The sequence below is a fragment of the Pristiophorus japonicus genome, chromosome 11, assembly GCF_044704955.1.
Source record: "Pristiophorus japonicus isolate sPriJap1 chromosome 11, sPriJap1.hap1, whole genome shotgun sequence".
Lineage (NCBI taxonomy): Eukaryota > Metazoa > Chordata > Chondrichthyes > Pristiophoridae > Pristiophorus > Pristiophorus japonicus.
The window spans coordinates 196159292-196174620 of NC_091987.1; the positions used below are offsets into that span (position 1 = coordinate 196159292).

At 45.9% G+C, this 15329-nt stretch overlaps 1 protein-coding gene across 1 annotated transcript; it reads left to right on the plus strand.

The window, feature by feature from the left end:
• Nucleotides 1–2774: 2774 nt before the first annotated feature.
• LOC139275904 (histone H2B-like) lies at nucleotides 2775–3128 on the plus strand. Its single transcript, XM_070893126.1, has one exon. It carries the CDS (start codon nucleotides 2775–2777, stop codon nucleotides 3126–3128), a length of 354 nt encoding a protein of 117 aa, XP_070749227.1.
• The last annotated feature ends 12201 nt before the right edge of the window (nucleotides 3129–15329 follow it).

Below are 15329 nucleotides of genomic sequence, written 5' to 3' on the forward strand. Positions count from 1 at the left end.
GTGATGAATCTTTGGAACTCTCTACCCCAGAGAGCCATGGATGCTCAGTCATTGAGTATATTCAGCACTGAGATCGATAGATTTTTGGATACTAAGGGAATCAAGGGATTATGGGGATTGTGCAGGAATGTGGAGTTGAGGTAGAAGATCAGCCAAGATCTTATTGAATGGCGGAGCAGGCTGGAAGGGACGAATGGCCTACTCCTGCTCCTATTTCTTATGTTCTTATATTCTTATACCGGAGAATTGAGTGGTATTTACATTTGAAATGTAGATGTAAAAGCAGTATAAATCAAATTAGAACTGATTTAACTTGAAAGTTAAAGTTGGCCCCAGTGTCTCAAAGTAAGAACCTCAGCGTAATAATCAAAGTTTGAAGGCACTTATAACAAGGGCCCAAGTTTCGGGTAGAGTTGTTCCTATTTTTTTGGAGCATCTAGTTAACTTTGGAGTATCTTAGAAATCGCAATTCTCAGCATTTAGTTTGCTCCAGTTCTAGTGAGTTAGTTTCGTTTGGTTTTAGTTCCTTTTTTTCCAAAAGGGGCGTTACCAGCCACTTACACCTGTTTTGCAAGTTTAGGCACCGAAAAGTTACTCCAAATGAACTTAGAACGGAGGAAGTGTCGATTTTTTATGCTCAGAAAAACCTTGCGTACACTTTAGAATTAGGCGCAGGTAGCCAGAGAGAGGGGCGGAAAGAAAAGTTAGAGAGAAGTTAGGGGATTTTCCAAAGCATTAAACACTTCACTTTTAAAAGTAAAGAACCATCATCAATAATAAATGATAAATAAATCAATAAAACAATAAATAAAAAATAAAAAGTAAATAAAAAATCATTTAATAAATAAAAAATAAAAAGTTCCTACCTCACCTACCAATTTGGAAGCACCTGGAGCCTGGCCAGGGCTAGGGGCTGCATGCTGCAGGCTGAAAATCGGCACTCTGGCTGCTCCAGGAGCCCATTTGGCCAGGGCTAGGGGCTGCGTGCTTCGGGCCCCTCCCACACAGCCAGCAGCACACAGAATCTGGGGGCCAGGAGATACTGCGCACGTGCGTAGACTCCACTGCGTGCAGCTGCAGGCACTCTTTTTGGCCCAGGGCTGTAGCTCTGCCCCCCCCCCCCCCGCTGTTGTGCTGCATCGCACTGACTGCTGAATAGGCCTGCTGCACTCGGAGAATCGCGAGGAAAGTTTTTGGCGCGCTTTTCATTCCATAAAACAGGCGGGCCTCTCGGAGGTGCACCATTCTAGCGGATATCGGAAACTTGGGCCCCAAGAGTGGGTACGATGGATGGCAAATGAACAGTTCCCTCAACGTCAGCAGCACCTTCACGTATAAAGGAGGCGGCTGCTGGAGTTCCATTGACTTGGCAGACCCTGATTTACAGAGCCTCATAAGCTGCCGTCCGATTAGAAAGCTCCGGTCTGGGCTGTTGATCATGTTCAGTACATCTGTGAGTTTGCATCATGCGTGAAACAGCGACTTGACCCGTGGATGCACAGGACTGGGGGCGTTCCCAGCCACTTACACCATTTATGCCAATTTGTCCAGAAAAAAGTTGTACTAAACTAACTTAGGGCAGCGTATGTGTCCACTTTTGTTACAGTTAAGGAATCGGCGCAAGTAGCTACATTTAAAGCACCACCAAGCACCAAACAAAGCACAAGCAGTAATAAGCAATTAATTAACAACTAAAATAGAAGGAACCCTGCCCCTAAAGCACCAAGACCAAAGTAATAAGCAATCAATAAATAACAAATTAAAAAATAGAAGGGACCCTGCACCTTAAGCTTCAAATCAATCAGTAAATAACAAATAAAAAATAGAAGTCCTACCTTAGGGAACGCAGCGGGCCGCCGATGAGGGAGCCCATTCGACCAGGGGGAGGGGGGGAGGGGAGAGCAGGGGGGAAAGGAGAGGGGGGGAGAGGAGAGGAGGGAGGTGGAAGTACCCTCGTGATCAAATGGTACAAATCCTCTGGATCGTCTGGAGCCAGCCCCTGAGGATTTTGTTCGTCCGAGATACGGTGGATGTTCCCTCTGCTCACGTGCATCTGTTCCTGCTGTCGGGGCCGCTTACTGGGCTGCGGCGCGGTTACTCCCGTCCTCGCTCACAGAGGGCCTGGTTTCACGTTTGGGGCACCGATCTTGGAGGGCTTAGGTGATGACCGCTTACTGATGACAATGGTCCACAAACCCTTTTAGAGTCCTGTAAGAGTTTGGCACGTCGAGACTGATGTCCGGCATGGCATCAAACACCCGCGAGAAACCTCGGTTCATCTGGTCGAGAGTTACAAACCCAGACCCCCAGAAACCCTTCAGGAGTTTTACAATCAGGTCAGAGTTGACACACCTGCAGAGCACGCTCTGGCCACTGACGAGGGAGCCCATTCAGCCAGGGCTAGGGATGGCGTGCTTCAGGCCCCCTCCTACACAGCCTACAGCGCGCGTTTGCAGAAACGGCCTGCCAGGAGTTACTGCACCTGCGCGCAGACTCTAGCGCCGGGACATAGCTCCGCCCCCAATCCATTGGCCCACGCTGCGCCACGACCGAAGAGAGGCTGGGGAGCGGGCAGAATGCCGACATCTTTTTTCGGCGCGCTTGGAGCCGGACAAAAACGGCGCACCTCGGGTGAGGGCGCCAGAAAAACCGGTTAGGGAAACTCTAACCGATAGAGTGCCTGGTGTACTCGATGTAAAAGAAAATATTCTGATATCCTGGCGTGCAGAGTTATGTCAGAATAATTGACAGTCTGTGCCTGACTGAACAAGACGATGCCTGAGGAGAAGAAACCAGCTTCGAAGAAGGGCGCCAAGAAAGCCATCACTAAACCCTCAGCGAAGGGCGGCAAGAAGCGCAGAAAGTCGAGGAAGGAAAGTTACTCCATCTACATCTACAAAGTGATGAAGCAGGTTCACCCCGACACCGGCATCTCCTCCAAGGCCATGGGCATCATGAACTCGTTTGAGAACAATATTTTCGAGCGCACCGTGGGTGAGGCTTCCCGCCTGGCCCATAACAACAAGCGCTGCACCATCAGCTCCCGGGAGATCCAGACCGCCGTGCGCCTGCTGCTGCCCGGGGAGCTGGCCAAGCATGCCGTGACCAAGTACACCAGCTCCAAGTAAAACTCCACGCTGTCCTGACAGAACAAACCACATATTCAAGAGGGAGTTAGATATGGCCCTTATGGCTAAGGGGATCAAGGGGTATGGAGAGAAAGCAGGAAAGGGGTTCTGAGGGAATGATCAGCCATGATCTTATTGAATGGTGGTGCAGGCTCGAAGGGCAGAATGGCCTACTCCTGCACCTATTTTCTATGTTTCTACATTTCTAAATGTGAGCAGTACCGAGTGTAAGAAGCAATCATTTTCTTGTCCCTAAAGCAAAGTGTTTTAAAACACAATTTTGTTGTGCCTTACTATAGAATTCAAAATGTATTTTCTGATTATGCCGATGTCTATTAGCATTTGAATTGTTAAATCGTTTAGCTGTTCGATTGGCTGAAAGGTACAAAGTACCATGCATTTTTTAGGGCGATGACGTTGGGATAGGACGAAGTGTATCCTGAGCGTTGGGATCCCAACTGTTTCTAATTTACATTAACAATTTACATAATGAAATGAAAAGAGGTTAAATTCTCATACAGTGCCAAACGAATTGGAGCAGATGAATCTGAAGAGGCAACCAGCAGCTCCGAAGAGTTGGATAAAATAAAAAAGCAAGTGGAATACTGAGAGGTGAAATATAACGTGGATCAATTTAAGTTATTGGGGTAGATGTTGATCAGGTGGGTCACAGGTAGAGCGAGGCTGCCAACCACCTCCTGGAAGCAGTTTGAGGACCGAACCTTTCTTGTAGTTGGGCTGCAGTCACAATCCGTCTGTGAGATGGTCACGTGTTTGGATCATCTTGCTAATCTGAACAGACAATGCCAGGTGAAGTGTCGGGCAAGTGGGGGTTGGGGGCAGAGGTGGGGGAACTGACACTTTGTGAGTCCAGAGGGAGCCTTAAAATCATTTACAAACATTGTTTTTCAGTTTTTCGCAGTGTCCTGCGTGCTGGTTCAGCAGCTCTACTTGAAGTGCCAATGGGCAGAACATGCATATTTCACACTGCAGCCATACGAAACATACCAATATACGAAAAATGAATGAAAAGGAAAAGACGATCTGGTCCATCGAGCCTGTCCCACACAATTGCAATACATTGTGCATCACAATATATACACTCCACCCCACCCGTAACCATGTGGTCTCCTGGGAGAGGCAACTTCCCAGGATTAGCATTTCAAGATTGCGCCACGATCCAATTGTCATCATAGGACTCCTATTTCCATGGGCTGCCTATTTCCGGTGGATACCTTTGTTGGCCATTTGAAGGCTGCCAACACAGTGGCAGAGACCCAGAATTTGGTAGGGATGGGATAGTAAGTGCTGCGCTGCTATTTTTATTGCAATGTTCCTACATGGCAAGAGGGGATGAAATTTGGCCCCATTGAAAGGGGCAACGTATATACTCCATGAATGATGTTGAAATAGGTATAGTGAAATCAAAAGCAAAGGCCTCAGTGAATTTGGTGCTTACAAGTCCAATCATTGTAGATCAGCAATCACCAAAGCAAATGGAATACTGCACAACATGATCTGAACAGCACACATCAGAGGAACCTTTGTTTAAATAGTGTGGTGGCCTTGTCAGGCCACACTGGAATACTGAATTCAGTTCAAGTCGCTGAGAGACAAAGATGATATTTAAGTCCTAGTGCCAGTGCAGAGAAGAGCCACATGATTAACGACTTGTTTCAGATGTTTAAGTTATGTGAAAAGACTGGAGAAACAAATAATTTCAGTCTTGAAAGAAAGAGAATGAGAAGGAACCTTGCAGATTAACTTTGCCCTGGCAGGACATATGTGACTTGCAACCACTGGCAATTAATGAAACCCCAACAACTCTGCTCCTGCCTGCAGTTATATTGCTTTCTCTCTTTGTTTCTCTTACTTGAATGATGCAGGTTTAAAGATTCCAAACGCCATATTGCATAGGATTACATAGGATGTACAGCACAGAAACAGACCATTCGGCCCAACCAGTCCAGGCTGGTGTTTATGCTCCATTCGAGGCTCCTCCCATCTTTCCTCGTCTAAATCTATCCGCATAACCCTCTATTCCCTTCTCCCTCATATGCTAGTCTAGCCTCCCCTTAAATGCATCTATTCTATTCGCTTCAACCACTCCCTGTGGTAGCGAGTTCCACATTCTCACCGGGTAAAGAATTTTCTTCTGAATTCCCCAATGGATTTTTTGGCGACTATCTTATATTGATGGCCTCTAGTTATGCTCTTCCCCACAAGTGGAAACATTCTCTCTGTATCCACTCTATCAAAACCTTTCATAATTTTAAAGACCTCTATTAGGTTACCCCTTCACCCTTCTCGTAGCTGCTCCTTCATCGGTGGATAAATCCTAAATCTATGTCAAGATTTATTAGATTTGCAAATTAATGGGGAACATTCAATTAAACTTTAAATGTGGCTCACTTGTCTTGCCGGTGTGCAACTATGTGACCCACAGCGACATTCCTCTATGACAAAGACATTCATAAGGTAGTAAATGGTATAGAGAGGTAAATCTGGAGCCTTATTCCAAATTACTCTGTGACAGTGTACCAAATGGAGGAGGGGGCAACACGTTCAAACTCGCAAAAGGCAAATTTAGCACTGACATCAAGAAGATCTACACACGAAGGGCTCAATTTTGGCCCACCCCATTTTTCAGCGCACTTACCGGAGATGCGCCGCTTTTCTCCGTTCAGAAGTGCGTCAAAAAAAATTCCTCCCCACTTTAGCCGCTATCCGGCCTCCTCCCTGTGGTCGTGCAGCATGGCCAATCGAGTTGGGGGTGGAGCCAGCGTGCTGCGCCGAAAACAGTGCCGGGATGTCTGCACATGCACAGTGGAGTCCGGTGCCGATGTCCGCGCATGCGCAGTAGCGCTGAAAGTTGGCAATTGGCCATTTTTAAAGAGATACGTAGCTGCATGTGTTTTGGTGCCTGAAGGAGTGCTGTGGAACAAAATTAATTGCTGAATTCAAGAAGCAATGCTCTGTTTGTTAATATCAGTGCTGCATGCTTGCAAAAGTGTCAGAAGGAGTGCTGTATTTCTGAAAATCATTGCTGCATGCAAAATAAGGAATGTGTGTTTGGAAATATCACTGTGGGTCGAAGAGCATTGGAAAAGTGCTGAGTGTCTCAGAGCAGCTGCAGCTGCAGCAATGCAGCAAGAACGAAGAATTTCTTGCATGACGAAGTGGAGATACTAGTTAATATCATTGAGAACAGATGGCAGGAGCTGAATACCAGCAGAGGTCGCACAAAAGTGCCACCCATCGAAATGAAGATGCGCTGGAATCAAGTTGCAGTAGATTTCTGCGCATTGGTGAACACCAAGAGATCTGGAAGCCAGTGTAAAAAGGAATGGCACGACCTTGGTCAAGCAGTTAGTGTAAGTAATATTATCATTTATTCAATGCAATTGCAATTATAAATGTGACCCGCTGTATATGTCCCACCCAACAGAAACACAGCCTCGCTAAAAAGTTGCATTTTCATCTTTGCAGAAGAAATTGTCTCACAACAAAAGGGAAAAGGAGGAGACCCGCCAAATCTGCACCAACTGACACCCTTGGAAGAGAGGGTTGCTGCTTTGATGGGTCCTACCTGGAGAAAAACAATCAGTACTGCACAAGCTGGGCCCACATGCGAGGGAGAGGGTAAGTCCTGAAAATTCATGGCGCTTCAAATCAACCTGCTGCCTGGCCTGCCACGTGTGAGGCTACTCATGCCACCCATCCTGCCCCCTCCTCTGCTGCTAACCATTTGACTGTTCTGTTATATTTTGCAGAACCTGATGCCAATCGTGAAGATCCAGAAGAAGATTCAGACACGGACGAGCCTGAGCACGAGAGCAACTTCCAAGCCAACCCTCCAGACCAACATGGGGGGCAGGGGGAGGGGATGGAGCTGAATGAAGGGGACACTGTTGTACTGAATCTTGAGGAGGTTGCGCTAATGGAGTAGGCATTGGGAGCCCCTTCCGTGAATAGTGGTTTGAGTCCTGGTGCGACATTTCATGGTTTCCCACCGTCCGAGGTTGCGGGTCCCAGTGGTGGTGGGACGCAGCATGGAATACCCAGGGCCCCACCGTCCGAGGTTGCGGGTCCCAGTGGTGGTAGGACACAGCATGGAACAGCCAGGGCCCCACCGTCCCTGCCTGCGCCTCCCACTGGGGGGTGCCGTGAGGCAGACCCGGGGTGAGGGGAAGGAGAAATCGACTATGCTCTCCTGACATGTAGGATGCAATAGATGTGATTGAGATCATGGCATTGAGTGGGGAGAGCATTGACCATACCCGATCACTCGTGGACAGCATCAGTGGGGTGAGTGATGAGGTAGCAGGACTGTCGGGAGAGGTAACAGTAAAGGCACGGAAAATGGGAACGATGTCGGGGAACATCAGTGAGGGAATAGTGTCCATGAGGGAGGGAATGTCAGAGGTTGTGGAAAGGACGACACTGGCAATGACACAGGCCATGAGGGAGGGCATGTGTGAGTTAGCTGCTGCAATAAGGGAGCACACCCAGTCCATGCGCCATTGACAGAATAAACTGGCACTCCCCCTGCAGTCCCCACACCAGCCTCTGAAGAGACCCAAGCTGCGTGCTCCACATTAACACCTGCACCCTGCCCCTCCCCCCTCCCCCCTCCCCCCGCTCCCGGGCCCCATCACCACCCATGAAGAAGAGCATATTCACCGAGATGTTATAAGGACTAAGCTTGTTACCAAGCCCAAATACACTGCACCACCGCCTACAGACAGGGGTGGTCGAGAGTCTAAGACCAAGCGGGGCGGGCAGTGTTAGACTAAGGGGGATGAGAGCTGGGTGCAGCCTTTCTTTGCTGCTGCTGTTGTTGTTGTTATTATTGATGTTACTGTTGTAACTGTTTTCAAATTGGAAGCTTTTTTGTAAGTTATGTAAATTTACAACTTTATAAGAGACCTTAAAGTTTTTAAGTGATCTTAAAGAGTCATATTGAAGTAAAGTTTGATGCAAGAATAATTTTATTACATTAAAGTTAAGTACTTTGTAAACTTTTGAATAAAATATATTTTACATTTAAACTGAATCGTGTTCCATTAACTCCAAATGAATAGCTCCAAAAAATAAACATGTCAAAGCAGAATTGTTGTCACTGAGCCCTCAGGCATCAGTGAAGCGTTCACGGATGAGCTGCTGGTGCAAGGCTCGAGCAATCGTTGGCCCGTCCTCCTCCGACGTCGTGCTCCGACCTCAGGCACTTGCATGGTTTCCTCATCCTCATCATCATAAGAACATAAGAACATAAGAAATAGTAGCAGAAGTAGGCCATACGGCCCCTCGAGCCTGCTCCGCCATTTAATACGATCATGGCTGATCTGATCATGCAATCAGGACAACTTCTCTGCCTGCTCTCCAAAACCCCTTATTCCCTTTTTGTTTAAGAAACTGCCTATTTCTGTCTTAAATTTATTCAATGTTCCAGCTTCTACAGCTCTCTGAGGCAGTGAATTCCACAGATTTACAACCCTCTGAGAGAAGGAATTTCTCCTCATCTCAGTTTTAAATGGGTAGCCCCTTATTCTAAGATCATGCCCTCTAGTTCTCATCTCCCCTATCAGTGGAAACATACTCTCTGCATCCACCTTGTCAAGCCCCCTCATAATCTTATACGTTTTGATCAGATCACCTCTCATTCTTCTGAATTCCAATGAGTAGAGGCTCAACCTTTCCTCATAAGTCAAACCCCTCATAGAAACATAGAAACATAGAAATTTACAGCACAGAAGGAGGCCGTTTCGGCCCATCGTGTCTGCGCTGGCCGACAAAGAGCCGCACGGCCCTTGGTCAGCAGCCCTAAAGGTTACATATAAACCTGTGAACAATGATGGAAAGGCAAGGAGCACCCAGCCCAACCAGTCCACCTCAAACAACTGCAACACCCCTTATACTGAAACATTCTACACGCCACCCTAACCGGAGCCATGTGATCTCCTGGGAGGGGCAAAACCAGATAAAAACCTAGGCCAATTTAGGGAGAAAATATCTGGGAAAATTCCTCTCTGACCCATCCAGGTGATCGAAACTAGTCCAGGATTCTATTTCCTGCAGTACTTACCATTATATCTGCGCCATCCAACAAAAGGTCATCTAGTCTAATCCCAATTACCAGCTCTAGGTCCGTAACCCTGCAGGTTACTGCACTTTAAGTGCCCATCCAACCATCTCTTAAAAGTTGTGAGGGTTTCTGCATCCACCATTCTTCCAGGCTGTGAGTTCCAGATCCCCACAACCCTTTGCGTAAAGAAGCCCCCCTCAAATCTCCTCTAAACCTTCCACCAATCACCTTAATTATGCCCCCTCATAATAGACCTCTTCACCAATGGAAATAGATCCATACTTTCCAGGCCCCTCAATATTTTGTGCACCTCAATGAGGTCTCTTCTCAACCTCCTTTGTTCCAATGAGAACAAACCCAGCCTAACAAATCTGTCCTCATAACTAAGATTTTCCATTCCAGGCAGCATCCTAGTAAATCTCCTCTGCATCCTCTCTAGTGCAATCACGTCCTTCCTATAATACGACGACCAGAACTGCATGCCGTACTTCAGCTGTGGCCTAACCAAAGTATTATAAATTTAAGTAATTTAATGTGTATGCCCTTTCCTTATTAGCCCTCCCAAAGTGCATCACCTCACACTTCTCTGAATTAAATTCCATTTGCCACTGCTCTGTCCACCTGACCAGTAGACTGATATCCTCCTGCAGCCCATGACTTTCCTTTTCATTATCAACCACCAGCCAATTTTAGTGTCGTCTGCAAACTTCTTAATCATACTCCCTATATTCAAATCTAAATCGTTGATATATACCACAAAAATCAAGGGACCCAGTACTCATTTCTGGAATCAACCTTGTGAACCTTCTCTGAACTGCCTCCTTTCATAAATGTGGAAACCAAAATTGCATGCAGTATTCCAGGTGTGGCCTCACCAATACCCTGTACAACTGTAGCAAGACCTCCCTGCTTTTATACTCCATCCCCTTTCCAATAAAGGCCAAGATTCCATTGACCTTCTTGATCTCTTGCTGTACCTGCATACTAACCTTTTGTGTTTCATGCACAAGTACCCCCAAGTCCTGTTGTACTGCAGCACTTTGCAATCGTTCTCTATTTAAATAATAACTTGCTCTTTGATTTTTTTATGCTAAAGTGCATGACCTCACACTTTCCAACATTATACTCCATCTGCCAAATTTTTGCCCACTCACTTCGCCTGTCTCACTATGTCTTTTTTCAGATTTTTTGTGTCCTCCTCACACATTGCATTTCCTCCCATCTTTGCATTGTCGGCAAACTTGGCTACGTTACACTCAGTCCCTTCCTCCAAGTCGTTAATATAGATTGTAAATAGTTGGGGTCCCAGCACTGATCCCTGCGGCACCACACTGGTTGCTGATTGCCAAACCAAGAATGAACCATTTATTCCTACTCTCTGTTTTCTGTTAGTTAGCCAATCCTCGATCCATGCTAATATATTACCCCCAACCCCGTGAACTTTTATCTTGTGCAGTAACCTTTTATGCGGCACCTTGTCAAATGTCTTCTGGAAGTCCAAATACACCACATACACTTTATCCACCCTATTTGTTACATCCTCAAAGAATTCTAGCAAATTTGTCAACTATGACTTTCCCTTCATAAATCCATGCTGACTCTGCCTGACCAAATTTTGCTTTTCCAAATGTCCTGCTACTGCTTCTTTTATAATGGACTCCAACATCTTCCCAACCACAGATGTTAGGCTAACTGGTCTATAGTTTCCTGCTTTTTGTCTCCCTCCTTTTTTAAATAGGGGCGTTACATTTGCAGTTTTCCAATCTGCTGGGACCTCCCCAGAATCCAGGGAATTTTGGTCAATTACTACGAATGCATCCACTATCCCTGCCGATACTTTTCTTAAGATCCTAGGATGCAAGCTATCAGGTCCAGGGGATTTATCCGCCTTTAGTCCCATTATCTTACTGAGTACCACCTCCTTAGTGATTGCGATTGTATTAAATTCCTCCCCCACATAGCCCCTTGAATATCCACTGTTGGAATATTGTTAGTGTCCTCTACCGTAAAGACTGATACAAAATACTTGTTTAGAGTTTCTGCCATCTCCATGTTCCCCATTACTAATCCTCCTTGTCCTGCTCATCACCTGCATCTTCCAAATCATTATCATCAGCCACTCTCACCGCAGGTGGGTCTTCTTCTTCCACTATCAGCTGCTGCTGTCTCATGATGGCTAAGTTATGCAGCATGCAGCACACAACAGTGAACTAACTGACAATCTCAGGGGAATATTGCTTCCAGAATGGTGCAGGCATCGCAAACACTATTTGAAGATGCCAAATGTCCTCTCTATGATGCTGCGCGTCGTAATGTGCGACATGTATTGATGGTCAGCTTCCATCTGGGTTATGCGTAGGGGCGTCATGAGCCAAGTGGCGAGGCCATACCCTTTATCTCCCAGTAGCCAGCTCTGCCCTTCTGGCTGCTGCTCAAACATGTCAGATATAACGCTGTCATGTAGGATGAACACATCATGGGTACTGCCAGGGTATCTTGCATCGACTGACATGATGTGATGCATGGTGTCACACATGAGCTGCACATTCACGGAGTGGAAGCCTTTTCTATTCCTGAACAGCTTGGCATTCTCCACAGGTGCTCGCAAGGAGATGTGGGTACAATCAATTCAGCCCTGTGCCTTTGGGAAGCCAGTAATCCTTGAGAACCCCACAGCCCTGTCATGGAGTACTTGGGTGGACATTTGGAACTTGATGAAGTCAATCCTCCGCGCATACAGTACAGCCATGACCTAGCAAATGGAGATATGTATTGCATGTTGAGAGATAGCGCACACATCTCCAGTTGTAACTTGAAATGATCCGGAGGCATAGAAGGAAAGTGCAGCTTTAAACTTCACTTCAACTGACAAAGCAGTCCTCCTGCTGCTTCTCGGCTGTAAGTCTGGTCTCAGCAACTCACGGACAATTTCTCTGCGGAAACGCAGCCTTCTGACACAATCTGCATCACTTAGGTGCAGGTATGAATGCCTGACTCAAAATTGCCAAGGTGGGTAAGGCCTCTGATGTTCCTGATGTGTCGAGCTCTAATCAATTGTCTCCTACATAGCACAATGATGCAGAACGCTCGCAAAAGGTATGGCATTGATAGTATTGCCCCCGTAGTTAAAGTTAAACTTTCAAAGGTCAAAACAGCAGGAAAGCAGGCAGCACAGGTTCGCAGTTCTCTCTCTCTCCCCCCAAGGTATGTCTCTGGACCACACCCAAAGGTCTTTTGTCCTCTCCTCTCCCCCTCCTCCCCTTGAGTCTCGTGACCTCTCTCTCCCTCCTCCACCCCCTTAAGTCTTGTGACCTCTCTCCCTCTCTCTCTCCCCCCCGCCCCCCCATCACCCCCCTCCACCCAGCCTCTCCGTTTGCTTGCTGCAGCCTCTCCAGTGATTTTTCTTGCTGCAGCCGCTCTGTGTGCTCCGATGTCGGCAGTTCAATCGTTCCCAGTCCTAGCCCAGGCCAAGTGGCCTCCCGGTGCATTGTCGTCCCACCCCTAGCCCAGGCCGACTGGCCTCCTGCCGGCCGGCCCGCTGTCTTCTCGGGCCGAGTTTTAAGATGAAGGTAGGACTTACTTCTGTTTTTTTATTTGTTATTGAATGCTTATTACTTTTTGTTTCCAAGGTTTAGTGCTTTGTAAGTCTTGGTGCTTTAGGTGCAGGTCCTCTCCGCTTCCTTTTCCACCCCTATCCCAGGCCGATTGGCCTCCGATGTACCTACCTGCGCTGATTTCTTAACTCTCTTCAAGGGTTTTCTGAAGTGGCCACATATGCTGGCCTAAGTAGATTTGGAGTAACTATTAGCTGGCCAAAGTGGCCTAAATGGCCAAAACTGGCGTAGGTGGCTGGTAACGCCCCCTTTTGAGAAAAAAAAAGGAAACTAAAAAAATTGTAACTAACTCACTTACAATGTGCAAAATGGGTTTATTAAGTTACGCCAGAAAAAATCAAGTTACTCCAAAAAAAACAGAGCAACTCCTGGCCAAAATTGAGCACGTTGAGTGGCCAATTAATGGAGCAAAATTCCTGTAATTACTTAAGAAACAATTGGACACTCTAATGCTGGGGATTGCAGGATCATTTTGAATGGATGAGCTAGGATGATCCAATTCGCCTTCCTTATCCGTATCTATTTAACAATCATGTTAATGTATCAGTAACAGTGCTCACTTTCCACCAGAGAGGTTCCTCTCTTGCCAATGCCTTGTCTATGCTGAGTCCCAATGTATTTTAACAGACTGATCAATGACATTAGTTTGAGGAATAGTCTTCTAATTTACATTATTTATTCTCATCAAGTAACTTTACAAGTATACTCACTGTTATGGGCCAAAAATCCCGACCTTGCCAGGTGCCTACGGCATGCGCACAGACCCAGCGGGACCTCACAAAAGCTGGTTTTCAGGGCGAGATGCGAATGCACCGAAAACCGTCTTTTCCGATCTGTCAAGGTTTCTGTAGACAGCTCCTTTGCATCCCTGGGAGAAGGACATTTGCGCAGGAGAGATTGGGCTATTTGCCCAACTCATGCCCAGCGAATGTCCTTCAAACTTTTACCCCTGGTAAAAGCAGGCGCATAGCTTACTTTTACCAGCGTAACACTTTTAAGACATATAAAAAATAACTGTAAACATTCATTTTTATATTAAAAACCCTGTCCATTAAAGTAAGTTTATTTTTAACACTATTAAAACACACCAAAAAAAAAATCAAAAAAAAAATATTTTTTTCTAAATCATTTAATTACATTTAATTTTAATTAATTTTAAATATGTGAGGTGTTTAATTTATTTATTGTGCTGAGTTTCAGTGTTTTAGGGAGTTATTCTTATTGATAGTAATGGGAGACCTTACAAACGGAGTTCCCAATTTTATCAATGAGAATACTGCACAGTGATTGGTGGTCCAGGCCCACGTGACTCCAACTTGTACGTATGTACCTGAAAGACATCTCCCCATGCGCTGCGCAGCGAATCTCGGTCTCCGACCGGGCTCGTAGATTGCTCTGGGACCACCAGGTACTTTTGTAGATTTTTTTCGGATCGGAGGCATTCGTACGAAGGAAGCCTCTGACCGCAATTTTCCCCCCAATAATTTATTTGTATGTGTACACATTTTGACCCCATTTGCATCAATGCAGTCACAATGACAAGAGCTCACACTGACAGTTTTTTAACAGTTGATGGAATAGGTTGAATAGAGCTGAGGTTGCAGTTGGTGTGAACTATTTGGCGAGGGTGGAATGATAGCAATAAACCAGATGAACCACTTATTTCTGTGGAGATGCAAACAACTTACATGATACAGTTTCTGGCGGCCCACTAATCTAGCCAGATTCTGAACATTTTTTTAGTTGCCAACTTTGAATGGAGGGCTAGACACAGCTGGAGGAAGCACAATTGAGACACAAGGGAAGCAAGTTAGCCACATGTAGTGCTAATGAACACCATGCTGAAAGAATTCTCAACAGTACACATAATTAAGCCTGATTCAGGAGGCTCTTCTTAGTGTGCACAGTGCATTTTCAGTTATTGGCAGGCATTTTGTGTTAATGCGAGACATTACGGGATCTTAACAGACAGCCTTGCTTGAAACTACAGGCCTCAAACCAACAACAGAGCCACAGAAAGAGAATGAGTGAGGAGAGTGAGAATGATAGGGGATGGAGAGGGGTTGGGAAATGGATATTGACAGGACTCCCCAGTTCAGCATCTGGGGCACAAATAGAAAACCCAATTACGTTCTAGCAGGCTGTGGTGGAAATTGCCACTCAAATTCCATGAGGGCAAGCTTTCCAAAATGGTTCTTCCTATCGCTGCTCTTTTGCAATGTATCGCCATGGTAATAATTGGGCAGGGCAGTGGAAAATGTAAGAAATCACACAACTCCAGAGACACAGTGTTACCAGAACAATAGACCTCTAATTGGCTTCTTCGTCCCACTCTTGGCTGCAAAGCTGCTCATTTGTCTTAATCATCTACTTAATGAGCTATGTTATTGTGTCTTTAGGAAATCAATTTGTAAATGTATCCCATTTGAAACTTTAAAAAGTTTGGTTTCTCAAGATCTTAAAGTTTTTTTCTTCACTAACTACTACACAAACAGTACATAA